The 21,050-nt window shown below is 34.0% G+C and overlaps 2 protein-coding genes and 2 long non-coding RNA genes across 8 annotated transcripts in view; 2 read left to right on the top strand and 2 right to left on the bottom strand.

The window, feature by feature from the left end:
• On the top strand, nt 5,089–6,849 carry LOC104757522 (probable zinc transporter 10). Its single transcript, XM_010480268.1, has 3 exons — nt 5,089–5,838; nt 6,126–6,275; nt 6,400–6,849. The coding sequence occupies exons 1-3, from the start codon at nt 5,179–5,181 to the stop codon at nt 6,703–6,705; spliced, it is 1,116 nt and encodes a 371-aa protein (XP_010478570.1). The 5' UTR covers nt 5,089–5,178; the 3' UTR covers nt 6,706–6,849.
• Nucleotides 13,250–15,474, top strand: LOC104757520. Its single transcript, XM_010480265.1, has 2 exons — nt 13,250–13,351; nt 14,595–15,474. Exons 1-2 carry the CDS (start codon nt 13,294–13,296, stop codon nt 15,425–15,427), a joined length of 891 nt encoding a protein of 296 aa, XP_010478567.1. The 5' UTR covers nt 13,250–13,293; the 3' UTR covers nt 15,428–15,474.
• LOC109130006 lies at nt 19,129–19,893 on the bottom strand. Its single transcript, XR_002036166.1, has 2 exons — nt 19,434–19,893; nt 19,129–19,341 (listed from the first exon to the last, which is right to left on the bottom strand). It is a non-coding gene; the product is annotated as an uncharacterized LOC109130006 (long non-coding RNA).
• LOC104757519 overlaps nt 19,916–21,050 on the bottom strand; it is a 2,320-nt gene continuing 1,185 nt past the window's right edge. The window contains exons 2-6 of one of the 5 annotated variants that reach the window (XR_762443.2): nt 20,882–21,001; nt 20,701–20,804; nt 20,509–20,570; nt 20,144–20,329; nt 19,916–20,051 (exon numbers count right to left, since the gene is read on the bottom strand). This is a non-coding gene — a long non-coding RNA (uncharacterized LOC104757519). Of the gene's footprint in view, nt 20,052–20,143; nt 20,571–20,700; nt 20,805–20,881; nt 21,002–21,050 lie in introns of all 5 variants that reach the window. The other 4 variants (XR_762437.2, XR_762440.2, XR_762439.2 and 1 more) reach the window with 4 other exon arrangements.

The following is a 21,050-nucleotide window of genomic DNA, read 5'->3' as shown; positions in this document are numbered from 1 at the left end:
TCTTGGCCGTTCTAAAGAGAAAAGAGAGAAGAGAGAGTGTTCTTGAGGGGATTTGGAGATTCTAAGCTGTTTTGGTGAGATCTGTTCCTGTGGAGTAGAGATATTGTGCTAGGAACGAAGGGGAAGCCTTCTAGGGTGCTGGATTCGTCAGTTTGAGTCAGAAACTTCCTGTAAAAGAGGTGAGTGCATGACCATGGCTTATCTAAGCCTGAGAATCCTTTGTTTGCTTGATTGGTTGTGTTTTGTGGTGTTGTTCTTGCTTTTAGTGGTTGTGTTATGGTTCTTATAGGTTCCTGAAGTTTTTGGGTGAGTTTGGAACGGATTGGAGGTGATTGGAAACGGAGATTCGATGATCGGCTTCGAGTAGAACGCGTCTGCAGAGTCGGTGTCGATCGACACCAGGTTAGTGTCGGTCGACGCCATGTTTGGGCTAGTGTCGATCGACACCACTCTGGTGTCGGTCGACACCAACTTGTATGATTCGTGATTTTTCCTGGTTTGTTGTGTTTGTTTGTTGTTTGTTAAACATGGGAATCTCAGTTGCTTGTGTGTATAGCCCAGCAGATGGGAGGATTGCCTCACTAAGTATTTGTGATAATACTTACGCATCTCAATTGTTGTTTGTGGTGTGCAGGTTTGTGACGTGGAATCATGGCGATGAGGAGGAGGATGATCTAGGGTCTCGTTTGTGTGTTGTTGGTTATATTGTTTATGTTGGAACATGGATAGAGTTATGCTAGGTTGTTGGATAGGATGGTTAGAAGTGTTATTGTATTGATGTGTATTGGTTTTGTATTATTGGTATGTTTCCGCTGTGCTTAATGGTTATTTCTGGTTTAATGATGAGTTGTGGTTTGGGTTGGTTAATTAAGTAGTATGAGATGCTTAATTATACATATATATATATATATATATATATATATATATTGTATTTAAACAAAAAAGAAAACGGGCCGGGGTGTTTCAGTTTGGTATCAGAGCCTTTAAGGTTCTAGGATGGTTAAGTGGATGGAATTGATTATGAGTAGTTAGTCAATTTGCGTGTGGTATGGAGTCCTAGTATCATCCTGTTCGAGCCTTTCATGAGATTCCACGGTAAGATGTGTGTTTGGTGTGCGGTTTTGAATTGTGTACTTAGCTTTCTGTTCTGGGTAGTGCAGATGGTTAAGGGTGGAGTTGTTGCTGGTCGTGGACGCGGACGTGGTCGGGGACGCCGTTGTGGTCGTGGTCGTGGTAGGGGCAGAGGCCCAACAGTTAGTGAGTCGGTTGAGCAGAGTGTGACAACTGAGGGTGTTGGCGAGTCGCAGGACTTCTAGGAGGGGTCCATGAGTGTGGCCGGTGGTGGTACTGATAGGACCATAAGCGCTGGGGTCAGTGCGGGCGGTGTCGGTGCCCGAGAGGCCGTGGTGCTAGGCTTCCGGATGTGGGAATCCCAGCAGGTGGAGCCCCTGTAGGAGGTGTGGACAGCTTGTCCTGTGGAAAAGTTCTTAAAGGGTGGGGACCAAGATTCGAGGAACGCCTGACACACCAATAACCTACTGATGGATTTGGATATCTACAGTGATGAGTTAAGATCGATGTCCTACAGGACTAACGTGGACTCCGTTGTGACGGCTAGCGGAGGGCTAGCAGAATCCACGGACGGTCCGTTGGGACAGCTAGCGGAAAGCTAATGGGATCCGTGGGATAGGTTGTCACAGCCTCTAATTGATCATCCTCAAGAACTATTAAAACCAGAAAACCATTAACCGTGATCAAATTGCTTATAGCTTTAATTAGTTGCTTCAATGACAATCACATCAATGATTATTTATTTAAACATTCCTCCTCCATATGGATTAGCAACTTAAAAAAGTTAGAAGTCAACTTAGGGTTTATAATTTTTTTAACGAAAGATACTCTATAATTGTTTTTCATTATTGTATCAGCCTATCAGGTCATGTACTTGAAAAAGAAACGTACACAACGTACATATGGACTATGGAGTGTGGCTTGCTTATCCTTTTGTACATTATATAGTACAATGATTAAAAAGAACCCATATAACATCATTCTTCATATAAAAAATGTGTAAAGCCGACATGTAATTAAATATCCAAAAACTACATAGATTAATACTGTAAGTAAAAAATTATCAAAAGGTCATATCATCATCCTAAAACTATACAAATGTATCAATACTATCATGTAAATATAAATCCGATCATTGTTGACTTATTATGTAACAATGATTTTCGAAAGAAAAAACCGTATATTTGTTGACTAAACATTTTGTACTATTCAAATATTTTATAAGTTGTGTGATAAGTTTGTAATTTTATTAGTTCATTATCATATCATCCATTTTTAATAAAACGGAAGTAGATGACTTCAAATTGGTAGACCATATAAATATAGGTTATAACTAACATTAATTATTTGATAGGTTATATGGATTAATTATTTGATAGGTTATATAGATTTATGATTAGGATCTTCTTAAAAATATATTCTAAAGAGTAAAATAAAATATTCAAAAAAAAATTAACTAACCATATATAGGCAAAAAAATCTCAGAAATTAATCATTCTTCCGCAGATTACAAGTGATTTCCGATTATACTAAAAAATAAAATCTTAATTTACTTTATCAGAAAATTTTGATTAAGTAACGGGTTAAAATTTAAATATTTAAATTTATTTCATATATTTCTTTTGTTAATTGTATAGTTTTATATACTATAATAAACTTTTTAAATAATTTAATTTGGAATCTTTAAAAATAGTTTAATTTGATAATTTTAAGAATATCATAAATATATGATAAATCAAAAAGTTAAAAATTATGAACACTCTAATTTGATTTGTAATAGCACGGATCAATAATATGTCACTATAATATGAAAAAAATTCAAGAAATATGATTTCTTGCTAGAGCACGGGTTAAAATTTCAAAAATATGATTTCTCGGATTAAATTTAAGTTTGGAATAATGTTGTTTGGTAGGCTTTCTCGGTTACGATGATTTTGACAAACATACGTTACATATTTGGTCCTAAAATTAATATGCGTTATACTATAGATTAAATCGTAGAATTAACAATCAAAATACAATATATAATTTTAAATACTAAATAAATCAAATAAAATTAATAAACAAAAGTTAATTTTTTTAACACACAACTTAATCCGTGTTATACTGCGGGTTAAAATCTAGATATACTAGAATATATCTTACAAAATAGATGTTATATTCATAAATCATATTCAGTATATGATTTCATGGCATAGTTTTCCATCCATAAAAAGACTTTTAAAACAAATAAAATAATCATATATATAATATTTTAAATAAAAATTACCAAATATACAAATGGAAAGAATTTAAACATGTGCTTTAGCACATGTCATATTCTAGTACTAGGTGATATACCCGTGCTACAACACGGGATTATATATTTTGTTAGTTATTTTTTTTTTTGTAATTTGTATTTTTGTAATATAGTTTTTTTTGACTTTTTTTTATTTATTTATATAGTGTTTATTTGTATATTTGGGTTATACAGTAAACTGAAAATCCTAATAGAGTAAGTAGTTTGTAAAATGTAACTTTTCACGGAAACAGACATACCACAATAGTAGATAGTAGTTTTGTAAGAGAATAGACAATCCGCAATATCGGATAGTAATTTTGTAAGAGGATAAACACACCCCGCTTCCATGGCTTAATTTATAGTTTAATAAAAATACATGTTTTAACGGGTTTAACTCAAACTTTTTTTTATATTTTAAAATTTTGAAGAGTAAAAATATTAATATTACTTAAATATTTTATAGACTTTAAATATATTATACTATTTTAAACTTTCGACGGAGTTCAAATATTTATAATAATTTAAACATTCTATAAAAATTTAAATATTTATAATATCTTAAACTTTAAAAAAAACGTAAATATATTATAATATGTTTACTTTTTAAAAGTTTAAATATTCTCAAATATATAACCAAATTAAACTGTTAAATTTGGATACCTGATAAATCAAGCTTCCTGCTCATTTGTACTCAAAACATATTTAGTCACATATTTATAGTGATTATGAACCATATTCCAAAATATTTAGTCGATGTATGATATACAGTACACATTTTCTGTAAATTAGTTTACAACTTTACATATATATAATTTCTGCGTTTTTAATTCTTTCCATATATACTACTCATAATTAATTACTATAATTTCGTTAGGGAAATATTATAATATCGGAAATCAAGCAATTTAGTCAGATTTGGTAACTTAAATATTCGTTGTCAAAGATTTAACTGAATCACTAAATATTCCTTTTAAAATATTATTTGGTAAGATCAATCTCAGTAATTAAGGAAATATCCGAATTTTTGGTAATTAAAATTAAATTTTAATTTTGGAAAACAAGATTTTCCATCCTAATAAAATTTCCAAAAGAATAGGAATTACTCCCTTTAACATTAAGTATTAAGTTTATAATTAATTTAATTAATATTAAATTTCTAATTATACAAAACAATAGGAATTATTTCTATAAGCACACACATTATTTTCCTTCTATAAATCAATACTTATCTAATTATATGTTATAGTTCCTATTTCTTATAATATAAAACAATAAACCTCAAACAAAATACTTTCTACACTAACTAATATATATATATTTGTAAAGATAAATATATATATATATATATATATATATATTTGTGAAGTTGTACATTTAAAAAATACAAATTAAATATTAGTTATATATATAATTAATCTACAAAACAAATAACATTTTATTTTTATTAAAAAAATAGTCATCCGGTGTACCGCGGGTGAATATCTAGTTTATTTTATCTAAATTAAATTTTTGGTGATTATCATGAAACTGTATTTCTTGATCCTTTATCCAAGAACTACGTAACTAGTATGATTTATTTAATTTCTGTAAGTGAGAACCTATTAAAATAAATCAGGTGTGTGTCGAGAACATGCCTCTTGCCCCTTGGCTAGAATAAGTTAATTGGACTTGGTTGTGTATTTCAGTATTTTCTTAACAATACATGTTGACATTTATTAGTAATGTCGACACTTACTTTGATTGAGATCAAGGCTTAGTCTTCTCTTATAAGAAGATTAAGACAAAGTATACTTTGTACCAAACTCAAAACAAATCCATAAGAAACAATGAGAATGATGACTAACTCTCCTGTCAATATCTATGCCGCCATAGCTATCTTTCTCGTCCTTTCCATCTCCCATTTCCCTGGAGCTCTCTCTCAATCTGCCAAAGTGTGCGAATCCGAATCCAATAGCAAATGTATCGACAAAAAGAAAGCATTAGATCTCAAACTCATCTCCATCTTCTCAATCCTTATCACCAGTCTAATCGGTGTTTGCCTCCCGTTCTTTGCCCGGTCAGTTCCGGCTTTCCAACCCGAGAAATCTCACTTCCTCATCGTCAAATCTTTCGCCTCCGGAATCATCCTCTCCACTGGTTTCATGCACGTTTTGCCTGATTCTTTCGACATGCTTTCATCTCCTTGCCTTAACGATAACCCCTGGCACAAGTTTCCTTTCACCGGATTTGTTGCCATGATCTCCGCAGTGTTCACACTCATGGTTGACTCTATTACCACCAGCGTCTTCACCAAGTCAGGAAGGAAAGATCTACGTGCTGACGTGGCATCAGCTGAAACTCCTGACCAAGAGATGGGGCAAGTGACATCTCCTCATGGCCATGGTCATGGTCATGGTCATGGTCATAGTCATAGTCATAGTCATGGAGAGAATGATAAGGAGCTTGGTTCTTATTTACAGCTTCTACGGTATCGTGTGATTGCAATCGTTAGTACCCCCGTTCACTGATCTCGTTATTTTCTATTTTTCTTCAAACTTTACATAATTAACTCTAAACTTGATTTTAACTTATAAACTTGTGGTAAAAGTGGAAAATTTATAACTTAGTTCTACAAGTGATCGAAATTGATGATTCACATAGGAAGGCTATATATGTCAGTTTTTGTTTAAATTTATTCCACTAATTATATATGATTCATCCTTTTTTTAGTGACAACCATGTAAACTAATTATGATTTGATAGGTGAGTAACTAAAATGAATGAAATGGAACAGGTATTGGAGCTAGGAATAGTGGTACACTCGATAGTGATAGGACTATCAGTAGGAGCCACTAACAATACTTGCACCATCAAAGGTCTCGTTGCTGCTCTTTGCTTCCACCAAATGTTCGAAGGCATGGGTCTCGGTGGTTGCATCCTCCAGGTGAATTCCTCCTTTCCTTTTACTCCTATCCATTCTGGTTTCATTTCTTTAAAAATAGTTTTGCTTTTGAAAGAATTGATATGGAAATCATATGATGAGAACTTGGTAGTACATATATATGTAGGCGGAGTACGGGTGGGTTAAAAAGGCGGTGATGGCATTCTTTTTCGCGGTGACGACGCCTTTTGGAGTGGCTCTAGGGATGGCATTATCTAAAACATACAAAGAGAATAGCCCTGATTCGCTTATAACAGTTGGGTTGCTCAACGCTTCCTCGGCTGGATTACTCATCTACATGGCTTTAGTCGACCTTCTAGCTGCCGATTTTATGGGTCCAAAAATGCAGAGGAGCATCAAGCTTCAACTAAAGTCATATGCCGCCGTTTTGCTTGGTGCTGGTGGCATGTCCGTCATGGCCAAGTGGGCTTAATGAGTGGAGCTTACAAATAGATGTATTGACTTTTTTTCTATCTTTTGCACATCAAATAATGGGCACATATTACATATATCTTGTGTAATAGCTAATAATGTAAATAAAACTATCTTATCTAAGTTATGCGGATGCGGAGTTGAATTTGAATAGCGACATAACAATGATACTAATATAATCCACCATATTACATACGTTTTAAGTAAGTTACGTACGTTTAGAATACCATAGTTATAAACAGAATCAAAACGTAAAATGAATCTAGGATGTTATATTAATATGAAACTTCATGTAAATTACTAATATTTAAATAAATCAATAGATGGTATTTAATCGTTCGATATCTAGCATCTCCACCATCCAATTTTTTTTTTTTTTTACAATAGTAAAGAATCTATTTACGTTTAAGAATAGTAAATAGTCATAGTTTAAAATAATAAAATATTTTCTAGATAAAAATATAAAATTTAAAATTTAAGTAGCGAAAGAAAGAAATCTCCAGTTATATATTATTATTTTAGCTTTTATTGCTAAATGGAGACAAAATCTACTAAAATAATAAAATAAAAGCTAATATATAATTGGAGATTTCTTTACTAAAGTTTAAGAAGAAATCTCCAATTATAGATTAGCTTTTATTTTATTATTTTAGTAGATTTTGTCTATATTTTAATAAAGAAAGCTAATATAAAGTTTAAATCTCCAATTAGAATTTAATATTTAGAAAGAAATCTCCAATTATATATTAGCTTTTATTGCTAAATGTCACTATATATAAATAGAGATAAGGAATAGCTTAGTTTCACCATTGAAAGCAAAGAGAAAAAAATACATATACTTAAAAAATGAAGAATGTCTCGTTAAAGCTGTTTTTATTTGTTACTCTTCTTTTCGTTGTCTTTCGTAAGTATTATATTTTTCATTTCTCACTTTAGTTAGTAAAAAATAACATATAACTATATTGTTAAAAGAAACTTGGATAAAAAAAATTGTATGCAATTGAAATCTATCTATATGTTTTAGATGCATCTTAAGGCTTGTGTGAGAACATATATAAGTTTTTCGTATGAAAGAGAAGTCGATCTCATTTGTTTTACTGTTTGAACTAACACATTATTCATATTATGCAGGAGAAGATCTTGCAAAGGCGAAGCGATGCGACGTAAACTCTGAGTGTCACGGCTTACAATCTTGTCAGAGAGGCCCAGTATTAGGATACTGCGACAATGGAACTTGCAAGTGTCTATCATTACCAGCGATGAATACAGAAACCATCGATGTGAATCATGGAGGAATATGCGATACATACCTCGAGTGTGGAAGCATGTTATGCTCTGATTATCGTAGGGCATGTTGCATAAATGATAAATGTGCGTGTCGTAAACCAGGCCAAAATGTGCCCAACTGCCCAAATTAAATTATGTTAAAATCTTCATTGTTATAATCGACTATCAATGAGTTATTAAGCACTTTGTATCCATCGACAACTTTTCTAATAAAATCAGCTGTTTTGAAAGAATAATGTCTCATTTAAGTAATTCATTATAAACCAGTTGTTAACTATATCTAACAAATGAATGATAAAAACATTCTTAAGAGGTGCAATTATTTTGAATCGATGCAATCCTTGTTCTTAGGTCGTCTATGGATTTAGATATGTTAAATTTTATTTTTAAGTGAAGCCATCCAAATCTTGAGTATGGTATGTGATCTTCAAAAATCTAAAAATTCCAATATGATCAATGTTTTTGGTGGATGGATCATGAATGGTTTTTTTTACTGGATTTCTGGAGGAGTTCATAACTTCATATATTCATCTTGGGCTCGAGGTTTCAAGTAAAATTTTAGATATGAATTATAGCAGAAGCGAGAAATATACTTTTGTCTTTTTTTTTTAATCAACAACTTTACTTACTTTTGCCTTTTTACCATTTTTAAATCAAGTATATTTTCATACAAATTAATTAAAAACTGTTTTTAAATATATATAAAACAGTAAAACACAATTTTAAAAACTGTAGATTACTATAATACTTTTGTTTTATGAGACTTATAACTGAAAATAAAGTCTTCCACTACAAGAAAACATGCAATTTACGACTGCACTAATAGTCGCTTAGTAGTCCCTAATTCATATATTACGACTACGTTACGACTAATCACTGTTGTCGTAAAACGTTAGTCGGTAAGAAATTCAGTCGTAAATTAGTCGGTAAATAGCGACTCCTTTACGACTAATCCACGTAGTCGTAACTTTTGACGACTGTTTGGTGACGATGTTACGATTAATAAAACTGTGAGCAGTCGTAGTGTACATGTAGTCGTAAAGTAGTCAGTAAACATTTACGACTATTTGATGACAGTTTAACGATTAATGCGATGTGAAGGAAATTAGTTTGAGAATAGTTGTGATATAGTCGTTAAATGTAGCGACTATGTGACGATTATTTGAAGATTGTGTTGCGACTATTTGATGACTGTGTTGCGACTATGTAAAGCCAGATTTAATGACTATTTGAAGACTATAGGGATTAAAAACCAGAATCTTTTTTTTTGTTTTGTTTATAATTCGAATTTATAATAAAAGAAAGCCCTAAAATTTGCATTTTTAATGACCAAAAGTTAACCATAATTGTAATTAGTACACCTCATTAGCAATAACAAAAAGAGAGAACCATATTTAAAACAACCAAAAGAGAGAACCAGAATGATAAATCCTAAAACTATGATTCTCTTAAGTGACAAGGAACAACACATCATCCCAAACTGCCAAGTTCATTAGAGTAAGAAATAGAGAGAGATAAGTAGCCTAAGAATTAACCTAAGGAGGAGATGCTCTTTATGTAGGAGAGTCGATGGATGCATCACTTGATTCAGACTCATGGAATTCGACAAAGGCCGGATCAAGTTTGCGCATGAACTTTTCCAAGCGCTCTATCTTATTTTTTTGATCAGCCACAACTTTGGAATGTTCTGCTTCACAAGCAGCAATCTCTTCACGTTTTGTATTATAGGCAACTTGTTCTTCAATGATACGATGAGCTTCCTTCATTTGCTCTTGTAATGCTACAAACGATGACGACTTTCCTTGTTGATGATAGCTGTTGCCATTGAGAAGATCCTGAAGATGATCCTTGAGGCTTCCGAGCCAAAAATATTACCTCGTGAATCCTTCTCAGTGGACTGAGAAAAGAAAGGGTGAAACTGTAAATAGAGAATTATAAAGTTAAAGACTCTTTAATATAGATTGTGAGAAATGTAACTTTACCTGAAGAAAGATGGCCGTATAATCTTCTGCTGTGAGCTCCTGAACTCGTGAAGGATCTGACTCGATCTCAGATAGCTTAGCTTGTAAGTTTTTCTCATAAGTTTTAAAGATCTTCTCGGCCTTGCGAACGACATACGTACCATCTGGCTTTGTATGGCTCTTCATGCCTGAAAACTTTCCATTTTCCATATCAACACAACTAGCTAAGTCTGACGAATAACCATCTGGGAATTTAACTGAGTGTTTCACACATTCCAATAAGCTTGTTCTGGCTTCGTCTGTCAATGTATATGCCGGGAAAGGTGCTTTACCCCTACTATCAAGATGTAAGTGTGGCCGAGAACAGAACTTCACTAAATCCAATCTTGACATGATGGTATCTTTTGATTTACCCTTCACACGCATAAGAGTATACATGATGTTGTCCAAAAAATTCTTCTCTGTATGCATCACGTCAATATTATGTCGTAGATTGAGGTCCCTCCAGTATGGCAGCTGCCACAATATGCTTTCTTTGTGCCAGTTGTGTTGCTTCCCATATCCTGGCATCTTCTTTTCATGACCATTTCCACCGACGTCCTTCGTTTTTGGTGGATTCACACCATTCAATCTCTCAGAGTAAATTTGCTCACCGGTCAAAGACTCAGATGGTTACTCTCTCATAGCGTCTTTACCTTTTAAGAAGTCTTTTTTATTCTGCCTAAAAGGATGACCATGAGGAAGAAATCTCCGGTGACAATCAAACCAACATGTCTTCCTTCCATTAGGTAGATAAAAAGACTTTGTATCGTCCATGCAAACAGGACAAGACAATTTACCATGTGTTGTCCATCCAGATAACATGCCATACGCCGGGAAATCGCTGATCGTCCACATCAGCGCTGCTTTTAGATTAAAATTTTGACTCAAGGGCACATCATACACATCAACTCCAGTAGACCACAACTTTTTTAACTCCTCAATAAGAGGTTGGAGAAATATATCGAGACTAGCTCGCGGATGATTTGGCCCAAAATTCAGAATTGTAAGAAACAAATACTCGGTATTCATGCACATACCAGGGGGTAGATTATATGGCGTGAAGATCACAGACCATAAAGAATGATTTCGAGACATCCCAAATGGATTGAACCCATCAGTACATAATCCAAGATACACATTACGGGGTTCTTCGGCAAAATGAGGATTTTGTTCTTGAAAATACCTCCACTCCGCTGCATCAGAAGGATTATTCATTTCTCCCTCCTTTGTTTGGTGCTCGGCATGCCATCTCATTGCAGCTGCAGTCTTGTGGCTTTGATACATTCGCTTCAATCTATCAGCAATAGGCAGATACCATATACGACTATATGGTACTTTGGTTCTACGTCAGCCCTCCCGAGGCTTCCATCTTTGTGCACCACAAAACAAACATTTATCTTTCTTTTGTCATCTTTCCAATATATCATACAATTGTTAATACAAACACCAATTGTATGATATGGGAGGCCTAAATTGCGCATCAATTTTTCTGTCTCATAATGTGAACCAGTAGCTTAGTTTCCTTCTGGTAAATAATCAGTCAATATTTCACAAACCGAATCAACTAACTTTTCACTCATATTATAATCTGCCTTATTTTGCTTGACTCTAGCAGCTAGGGATAATTGTGAGTGCCTTCATGACAACCATCATATAATGGATTTTTGCACCTTCTAACAAGTCGTAGAATTTCTTGGAATGGTTAAGTACCGGTTCCTCGACATTCTGATAACTACCATCTTGATGATAATTATCTTGATGATAATTATCATCTAAACTTATGTTATAACGAAATGCATCATTCACCATATCCACATATCTATCTCCTACCACATTACCCACTTCTTCATTCCCACTTATAAACGTCGGATCTACATAACTCGTTCCTATGCTCATATTAATTTCTTCCCCATATTTATACCAAACATAATAATCTGGCATAAACCCATAGCAAAAAAGATGATTCCAAATTGTACCCCCCGGAAGACGCCTACCATTTTTGCACTTATCACAAGGGCAGTGAAACTTACCACCATTATTTTGTGCTAAACGCTGACTATTCGCAAAAGCCATGAAATCCTCTACCCCGGTGCTGAACTCTTCCGTGAAATTTCCCGTCACTTCATCAAGCCTCTTCTACATCCACTCCCGAAAATGACTCTAATTAGAACTTCCCGCCATTATTAAAGATCTCTGACTCTCGTTATTTTTTTCTCACTCTCGATTTTTTTTTCTCACTCTCGAATTTTCTTTTTCTCACTCTCGATTTGTTTCTTATTAATGCTCTTGCTTGTGGTGTGAATGAAATAAGAAACGAAGGTCTGGTATATATAGAGTTTTTTTGGCGACTACTTACCGACTATTTAACGACTGTGATGTGACTCAAACTAACAGTCGCAAAAAAACAAAGCTTACCAACCCCACAAACGAATAAAACGTGTTTCTTTTTGGCCGACATGTTTACGACTCACCTCATTAGTCGGTTAGTAGTCGCCAAATGGCCGACTAACAGATGTAGTCGTATATTAGTAGCAAAATTAACGACTCGCTGCAGTAGTTCCCATGTAGTCGCCAAATTAGCTACTATTAGCTGACAAAATTACTTTCTTGTCTTTCAGTCGTAAAGTTGTTGCTAATTAACGACTACTGAACCAACTACTCATTTCAATCGGTAACAACCAACTAACTTACAACTAATTTTTAGCAGTTGTAAAGTAGTGGTTAAACAGTCGTTATATAGTCACTAAATTTGGTGACCACGGGTTTAGTCGCCAATCGTAGTCGTAAATGTCCTGTTTTCTTGTAATGTTCTCTATATATTAAACAAGAAAAAGAGTTGTAACCAAAGGAAAAAGTCTATTCTGTATTGGTAAAATATAATACTAAATTAAAGTATTTTTTCAAATAAATTAAAGATAAAAAGTTTCATATATAAATTAATGCCCAAAAGGCCTGATGGAAAAGGTAAACCACAATTTTAAGATATATATTGTAGTAGTTTTGTTTGTGAAAAAATAGGTTCTGTATCTTGGATTGGATCATTACATAAATGTCATGATTTTATTTGTGTAAAAATAGGTTCTGTATCTTGGATTTTATCATTAAAATAAATTTCATGATTAAAAATAATAATGAAGATCTATTGTAAATAAAATATCAAATTTAATGTAAATTTTCAATTAAAGTGAAAAGCTGTTTTTCCATCCCCTATATAATTGAACTCAAGACTAGCTAGTTTTCTCACTAAACCTAACTCATCCAGCAGCATTCAGATACAATTATACAAACATTATTTAGCTATGACCAACCTTTCCTTTATGATGGCTTTTCTTCTCTCCCTCTTGTTGCTCTTCTCTTGTAAGTAAACGTGAATTTTTCATTGGTAATTCATTTTAATGGTGAAGTGGTTCCAAGATTTTGCATAATTTGAGCAATTATACGAATTGTGTGGAATTGTAATTTATGTTTAGTAGTTTGTGATAAAATCTACCATTTTGAAGATTTTCCCTTAGATTTTATGTTTCCATTATATTCATGAATTTAATATTTTGAGGATTCTTCTATGTCACGATGTTACCTACAATATTTGATTTAATGTTTCTAACTACTCTAATTTTTAGAAACACTAGATTTTCATCCGTGGTATACTGCGGAGTAATATTTTTTTGACCCAAAACTTTTAAATTTGAAGCTATAATTGTTTGTTGATTTTATTTAGTGTTTGAAATCTTATAATTGTATTTAGATTGTTAATTTTAGGATTTAATCTGTGATTTATTGCATGACATTTTTGTTTACATAAGCGTAATTTAATTAAATTTTTTAATATTCTAATATTAATGGTGTTAATAAAATAATAATAAGATAAACACCATATTAATAGTATTTTAATTTATATATATATATATATATATATATCATCCCAAAATTTGTCCTACTATATAACCGTGATATTCAAAACTAAAATTATTCTAAAACAATTCTTTTGCATAAGCATTTAATTTAGTATTTACTTAAATTACTTTAGTAACCCACAAGAAATTTTTACATTTACATGTTATATTTTTATTTTTAATTTAGTAAATGCATTTAAAACATGAAATTATACACTATAGGATCTGGTAGATCAAATGAACCATCTAAATGTTTTTACGTTGGCGTACATTACTTTACATAGTCAGAGTTTATTCTAAGTGAGTTTTGTTAACTTAAAGTATATAAGAGCCTTTAATGATAATGGTTAGGTAGTGATTCCAATTGTTTAGGAAAGTTGCGATTAGGGGGGGGGATTAATTGTTTAAAAAATCGGGAAGCTTATATCATAGGAATTGTCAATCCAAAAAACATAAAAATATGTTAAATCTTTTGTTATTCTTAAAAGTATTAGTTTGATGCTAATGGACTTGGGCCTTTATAAGAGAGAGAAATATAATTAAATCATATTTATAAATTAAAACTAAAAATATTTAATGCTAATGGCATGATTGTAAATAAGTTTACACTTGAGGATTTATTTCATAAATGTTTCCAAAAACGTATATATAGATATGTAGTATACTAATTAATTTGACATGTTTGTTTTTCTTAAAATAAATTGAAGGTCAAAACATAATAATTGAGGCCAGGGAAGGCAAAGGATGTATAGGAAAATGTTCTCCTAATCCTTCCCCTTCAATGATAGATGCAAAAGAAGGAGTCAACAAATGTCCTCCTAATCCTTCTCCTTCAATGATAGATTCAGAAGATGGGGTAAATAAAAAAGTCAAATGTCATAAATCTCCTACTCCTTCTCCTTCGATGATAGATTCAGAAGATGGGGTCAATAAAAAAGGCAAATGTCATAAATCTCCTACTCCTTCTCCTTCAATGATAGATTCAGAAGATGAGGTCAATAAAAAAAACGAATGTCATAAATCTCCTACTCCTTCTCCTTCTATGATAGATTCAGAAGAAGGGGCTAATAAAAAAGGCAAATGTCATAAATCTCCTACTCCTTCTCCTTCGATGATAGTCTCAGAAAAAACACTCAACAACGTATGTATGGACAATGAGGGACATAAAATCAAATGTCATTGCAAGTGTCCAAAGCATAAAGCTCATACTCCTTCTCCTTCTGCTTCAATAATGATGGATTCAGAAGGAGCTTACAACCAATGCATGGACCATAAAGGACATATGGGTAAATGCCCTCCTAGTCCTTCCCCTTCAATGATAGATTTAGAAGAAGAAGTACTCATCAAAGAATGTATGGACCATAAAGGACATATGGGTAAATGCCCTCCTAGTCCTTCCCCTTCAATGATAGATTTAGAAGAAGAAGTACTCATCAAAGAATGTATGGACCATAAAGGACGTATGAATAAATGTCATTGCAAGTGTCCTAAAGCTAAAGCTCCTACTCCTTCAATGAATGATTATGACTTTTTAAACTAGATGTAACCCGAATATATATTTTCTTCATATAATAATATTAATAAAAAAGGTCAACATAATTGTCTATTTTAATCTGATATAGTGATATGATCGATTTCTATTTGACAATGCTTAATCAATCGTATAAACCAAAAATTGGTTTAGACACATGAAAATCTGCGAATAATATTTATAACTTGTGGTGTGTATATGGATGCATTTTAATCGAATATCTTAAAATGTATAATGCAAACGATTTTACATATTAAACCAAATTTACAATCTCATGCATACAAATCATTGTAATGTCCCTGGATACACTACACAAAAATGCAAAAAAACCAAGTACCTAAGAAGCAGTACATAGAAACCCCACTGTAAAGTCCAACACACACATACACAAGGGAAACACAATCAGAAAGAGAAAACGAAGTAAACCTTGTTTACAAAGAGGGCCTCTATTGGTTTAACAATCGCATCGGTTAGATTCTTTTTTGTGCTTTAGCATCTATTACGTTTACGTACACATCCTCTCGATACATATGATAGAACGGCAAAGTTGTTGTATAATGACATTGGACCAGGCCCACTTACGCTGAAACTTTGTTTTTTGTGTTAATCCGCAGACCACAAAAAAATACAAGAGGTTTGGCTAAGCTATAAGATTCGCTCTCCTCACAAAAGGTCAAAAACAAACTACAGAAACCGAAAGTGCAAATTTCTTCATCAATTTAAATCATTCATAATTCATAGTACTAGTTTTAACTATCACGATCTTCTTTTTTTTAAGTGGGGTCTGGGAAATATATATGACATTAATACATTATATGAAATATATCGAGAACAGACCTAGGCCTAGTCTAAAATACTCGAGACGTTGTATAATTCAATAAGATAACATGTAGACACTGATTAGTAAGTAATTTCGACACTCTCTTTGATTGAGAAGAGTCCTTAAGCCTATTCCCCTTATATAAGACGAAGACAAAATCTTATCTATTCCATACTTAAACTTAGGGGCGGAACCAGCATAAAATATTAGTGGGGGCAGTTCGTTGTACATGTTAATCGAACCCCTTACCTCAAGGGTTTTTAAAGCAAACTTAAACCACTTTGCCACTTAAATAACTTTGTTTAGTGTAAATTTTTTTAGATATTTCAAAGTTACTGGTGGCACTTGCCACCACCATCCTTAACGTAGGTCCGCCACTGCTTAAACTTCCAGAGAAAACAAAGTAAGAGATCATGATGGCTAAATCTCCTGTCACTTTCTCTGCGGCCATAAGCGTTTTCCTCCTCATCATCTCCATCTCCCATTTCCCAGGAGCTCTGTCCGAATCCGACAAAGAGTGCAAACCCGAGTCTGACAACACATGTACCGACAAAACCAGAGCATTTGATCTCAAACTCATAGCAATCTTCTCAATCCTCACAACCAGCCTAATTGGCGTTTGCCTCCCGTTCTTTGCTCATTCAGTTTCCGCCTTCCAACCGGATAAATCTCTCTTCCTCATTGTCAGGTCGTTCGCCTCTGGAATCATCCTCGCGACTGGTTTCATCCATGTGTTTGCATGATTCTTTCGAAATGCTCTCATCTCATTGTCTTAACGATGACCCCTGGCACAAGTTGTTGGGGAAACAATGCACAGTTGCGCAGCGGAATAAAGTTTCACCCTAACTTATGTGAACCTGTGAGGAAAATATAATAATCTTGGTAGCAAAAACTTCAAAGCTTAAAATAAACGAGACACATAATTATACATGGAAAACCTCCCCAATGCGAGGAGTAAAACCCACGGGACCGTAGTCTACTCAAAATTCCACTATCACCAATGTATTTGAGTACAACCACGTCCTCTCCAGAGACTAAGGCTACAAGTAGCAATCTCAATAAGAAAACAATACAAGAGAGAGAACAAAAAAAGGTAAAAAATATGCAGTTCCAAACGACCCTAGATTCACTAAGATTCCGGCAACCTATTCAGATCTCCACCGTACAAATCCTTCAAGAACGACTCTGCAAAATTTCAGCTCAAACCGAGAAGATCTCACCGTTGGATCTAAAAAACACTCACGACAGATGCTGCAGAAAAATCTAGAAATTCTAGACACGACCAGCCATGCTAAAACTCAGATTTATCACAAACCAACCGTTGAAACAAGATCTCCACCGCCAAATATGTAGAACACTGAGTCGCGAAGCTACCCTCCAAAAATCAGCCAGATCGGAGCTCGTCTGAATGTCCAAACGTGCAAAACACCAAACCCTAAAGGTTTTGTTTTTCTCTTCTTCTCTAGATCCAAAAATCAACTCTCTTCTCTCTATTTTTCCTTATGTCAATAATCAGGTTAAAAGTGTTTATATAGTGTCTCATAACCTAAAGCCCAATATTAATCTCATGAACTAATATAATGGCCCAATTTAAGGTTTGGTTAACCAAACCCAAATGGTTTCTCCACTAGGAGGAAAACCCAACAAACTCCCCCTCCGACTAGGTCGAGGAAACAGCCATCCCGGCTATCCCTCGACAAACTTCAAGCTTCCCCCTTGGCAATGACTTTGTCATCATATCAGCTCCATTATCATCCGTATGAATCTTTTCAAGTTCTACTTTTTTAGAAGCAACCACATCACGTATCCAATGATACCTCCTATTAATGTGCTTAGAACGCAAATGAAATGTAGAGTTCTTTCCGAGACAAATTGCGCTTTGACTATCACAAAACATCACATACTTATTCTGCTTGAAACCGATATCTTCACAAAAACCTTTCATCCACAACAACTCCTCACAAGCTTCAGTTGCAGCTATGAACTCAGCTTCAGTGGTAGTAAGTGCAACACACTTTTGCGATCTTGACTGCCATGAAACAGCTGCACCCGCAAATGTTACCAAGTAACCCGAAGTAGAACTACTAGAATCAACATCTCATGATAAATTAGAATCAGTATAAATAACAAGCAATGCATTATCACCTCCAAAAGTAAGCTTCAAATCAGAAGTCCCTTGAAGATATTTCAAAATCCACTTCACAGTATTCCAGTGTTTTCTTCCAGGATTGGAGACAAAACGACTAACAACACCAACAGCATGAGCTATATCTGGTCTTGTACAGACCATGGCATACATCAAACTACCAATTGCAGAAGCATACAGAACCCTTACCATATCTTCCTTCTCCAACTTTGTGTTTTGGACTATGTTTTTTGCTCAATCTAAAGTCTGTAGGAAGAGGAGTAACAACAGCTTTATACTTATCAATGTGAAACCTTTTAAGTACTTTCTCAATGTACTTCTCTTGAGACAAGTGAATCAGTCTCTCACCTCTGTCTCTAACAATTCTCATACCAAGAATCTGTATCGCTGGACCCAATTCACTACAAGAAATATGGACATTACTAGCACACGGAAAATGCTACTAAAGGGCTTTCGTAGCGCATTTGAAAACGCTGTATAATGAGGAGTTATAGTAGACCCCCTCCTACTGTAGCAGTTTTTACGCGCTATGGTAGATTGACCTATTATAGCGCTAATACTCCGCTATTTAATATTATTAACTAGCGCTTAGTTTGTGCTATTATGTTTGTTTTTATAGCAAACATTTCGTGCTGTAAAATATTGTTTTGTTCATTTTGATAATGCTGTTGTAATGTATATTATTATGTTCTATATTTCAATTATTTGAAACCTATAATGCATAAAATATAAATTGCAAATTGATTCATAAATAAAATTAATACTACATTAAATTTATAAAACATACATTTTACATAGAATCATTCTATCAAATTCCCAAAAGATACAAATGCTTGAATCACCAACCAAGTCATAAAGAAAAACAAGGTACATTTCTTCACCAAACCAAGTAATAAAGAAACCGAAGCAGCCCTAGTAGATCTCCACTCATACCATCAGCAGATCACCTTATAGTAACTGTAAGTGGGAAAAATAAAAGAGTGTCAGCATAATAAAATTGAATCGGTCATAAGCAATGGTAAAACTCTTACTTTAAAGTGTTTACAAACCTGGTTTTCAATCACCATCCTTTGAAATCCATCCCTCTCTTGTTGTAGCTATTCAATCTGGGACTTCAAAGCAAATGTGTTTTTGGCTTCCTATCTTGCAGCCATCTTACAGGCGGAGAAATAGAGAGAAGAACAAACTCGTTGGAGTTCATGGCAGCTAAAACAGGCCCCCTTATCGATCAATAGCTGTGAAAACAAATGCCAAATGAATTCATATATGATCCAAATGAAACAAAACACTACGTGTTTCCATCACATGAAGCATAATGGAGAGTTGTGTACCCCCAGCACCTACAATGTATAACCAAAGCGCCAAAGTGAAAACAAAACTACAGAATTAATTTTTTCAATTAGAGAATCTCTACATTCATTATGAAGAGGTGTGATTCCACCATCGTCTGCTCTGTTGACCACTTCGTGAAGAACACTGCAAAACACATCCAAAGAACAAAAATCACATGTGAGTACAGATTCNTCCCAAAAGATACAAATGCTTGAATCACCAACCAAGTCATAAAGAAAAACAAGGTACATTTCTTCACCAAACCAAGTAATAAAGAAACCGAAGCAGCCCTAGTAGATCTCCACTCATACCATCAGCAGATCACCTTATAGTAACTGTAAGTGGGAAAAATAAAAGAGTGTCAGCATAATAAAATTGAATCGGTCATAAGCAATGGTAAAACTCTTACTTTCAAGTGTTTACAAACCTGGTTTTCAATCACCATCCTTTGAAATCCATCCCTCTCTTGTTGTAGCTATTCAATCTGGGACTTCAAAGCAGATGTGATTTTGGCTTCCTATCTTGCAGCCATCTTACAGGCGGAGAAATAGAGAGAAGAACAAACTCGTTGGAGTTCATGGCAGCTAAAACAGGCCCCCTTATCGATCAATAGCTGTGAAAACAAATGTCAAATGAATTCATATATGATCCAAATGAAACAAAACACTACGTGTTTCCATCACATGAAGCATAATGGAGAGTTGTGTACCCCCAGCACCTACAATGTATAACCAAAGCGCCAAAGTGAAAACAAAACTACAGAATTAATTTTTTCAATTAGAGAATCTCTACATTCATTATGAAGAGGTGTGATTCCACCATCGTCTGCTCTGTTGACCACTTCGTGAAGAACACTGCAAAACACATCCAAAGAACAAAAATCACATGTGAGTACAGATTCCTACAAAGCTAACTAAACTCCAGATGTGAAGAGGTACATAACCACAAGAGTAAAAACAGAGAAGATTGGAAAGAGATTCTTACTCGCTTAGAACCAAACCATGACTAAAGAAGACTATGACCACCAAAACGAATTTGGAACCAAGAGTCACTGAATTGGTAATATGCGAATTAGCAGACCTAACAATCTACAATGAGATCCCAGAAAAAAACTAACTTCACCTAAATATCTTAACCTTTAAAAGAAATAAAAACACTTTTTTACCTTGGATCAAAATCAGCAATTGAGGATTTATTATTCTTCAACAAGCTCCAACAGATGGGAACACTTGGTATATAGTCCGAAACCAAGATCTTGATACACCGAGGGTGACTACTTGGCTTCCTATCATATTGGAAGAGTCACCTGCAAACATTAGAATTCAACTATCAAA

This window comes from Camelina sativa, chromosome 17 (assembly GCF_000633955.1).
Source record: "Camelina sativa cultivar DH55 chromosome 17, Cs, whole genome shotgun sequence".
Classification (NCBI taxonomy): domain Eukaryota; kingdom Viridiplantae; phylum Streptophyta; class Magnoliopsida; order Brassicales; family Brassicaceae; genus Camelina; species Camelina sativa.
This window is presented reverse-complemented; position numbering and strand designations above follow the sequence as displayed.

Excerpts from the sequence above, each read along its gene's own strand:
- LOC104757520 (XM_010480265.1), top strand. The coding sequence starts at position 13,294 with ATGACCAACCTTTCCTTTATGATGGCTTTTCTTCTCTCCCTCTTGTTG. Across the intron at positions 13,352-14,594 it reads CCTCTTGTTGCTCTTCTCTT|GTCAAAACATAATAATTGAG; the intron begins GTAAGTAAACGT and ends AATAAATTGAAG.
- LOC104757522 (XM_010480268.1), top strand. The coding sequence starts at position 5,179 with ATGAGAATGATGACTAACTCTCCTGTCAATATCTATGCCGCCATAGCT. Across the intron at positions 5,839-6,125 it reads GGTATCGTGTGATTGCAATC|GTATTGGAGCTAGGAATAGT; the intron begins GTTAGTACCCCC and ends GAAATGGAACAG. Across the intron at positions 6,276-6,399 it reads TCGGTGGTTGCATCCTCCAG|GCGGAGTACGGGTGGGTTAA; the intron begins GTGAATTCCTCC and ends ATATATATGTAG.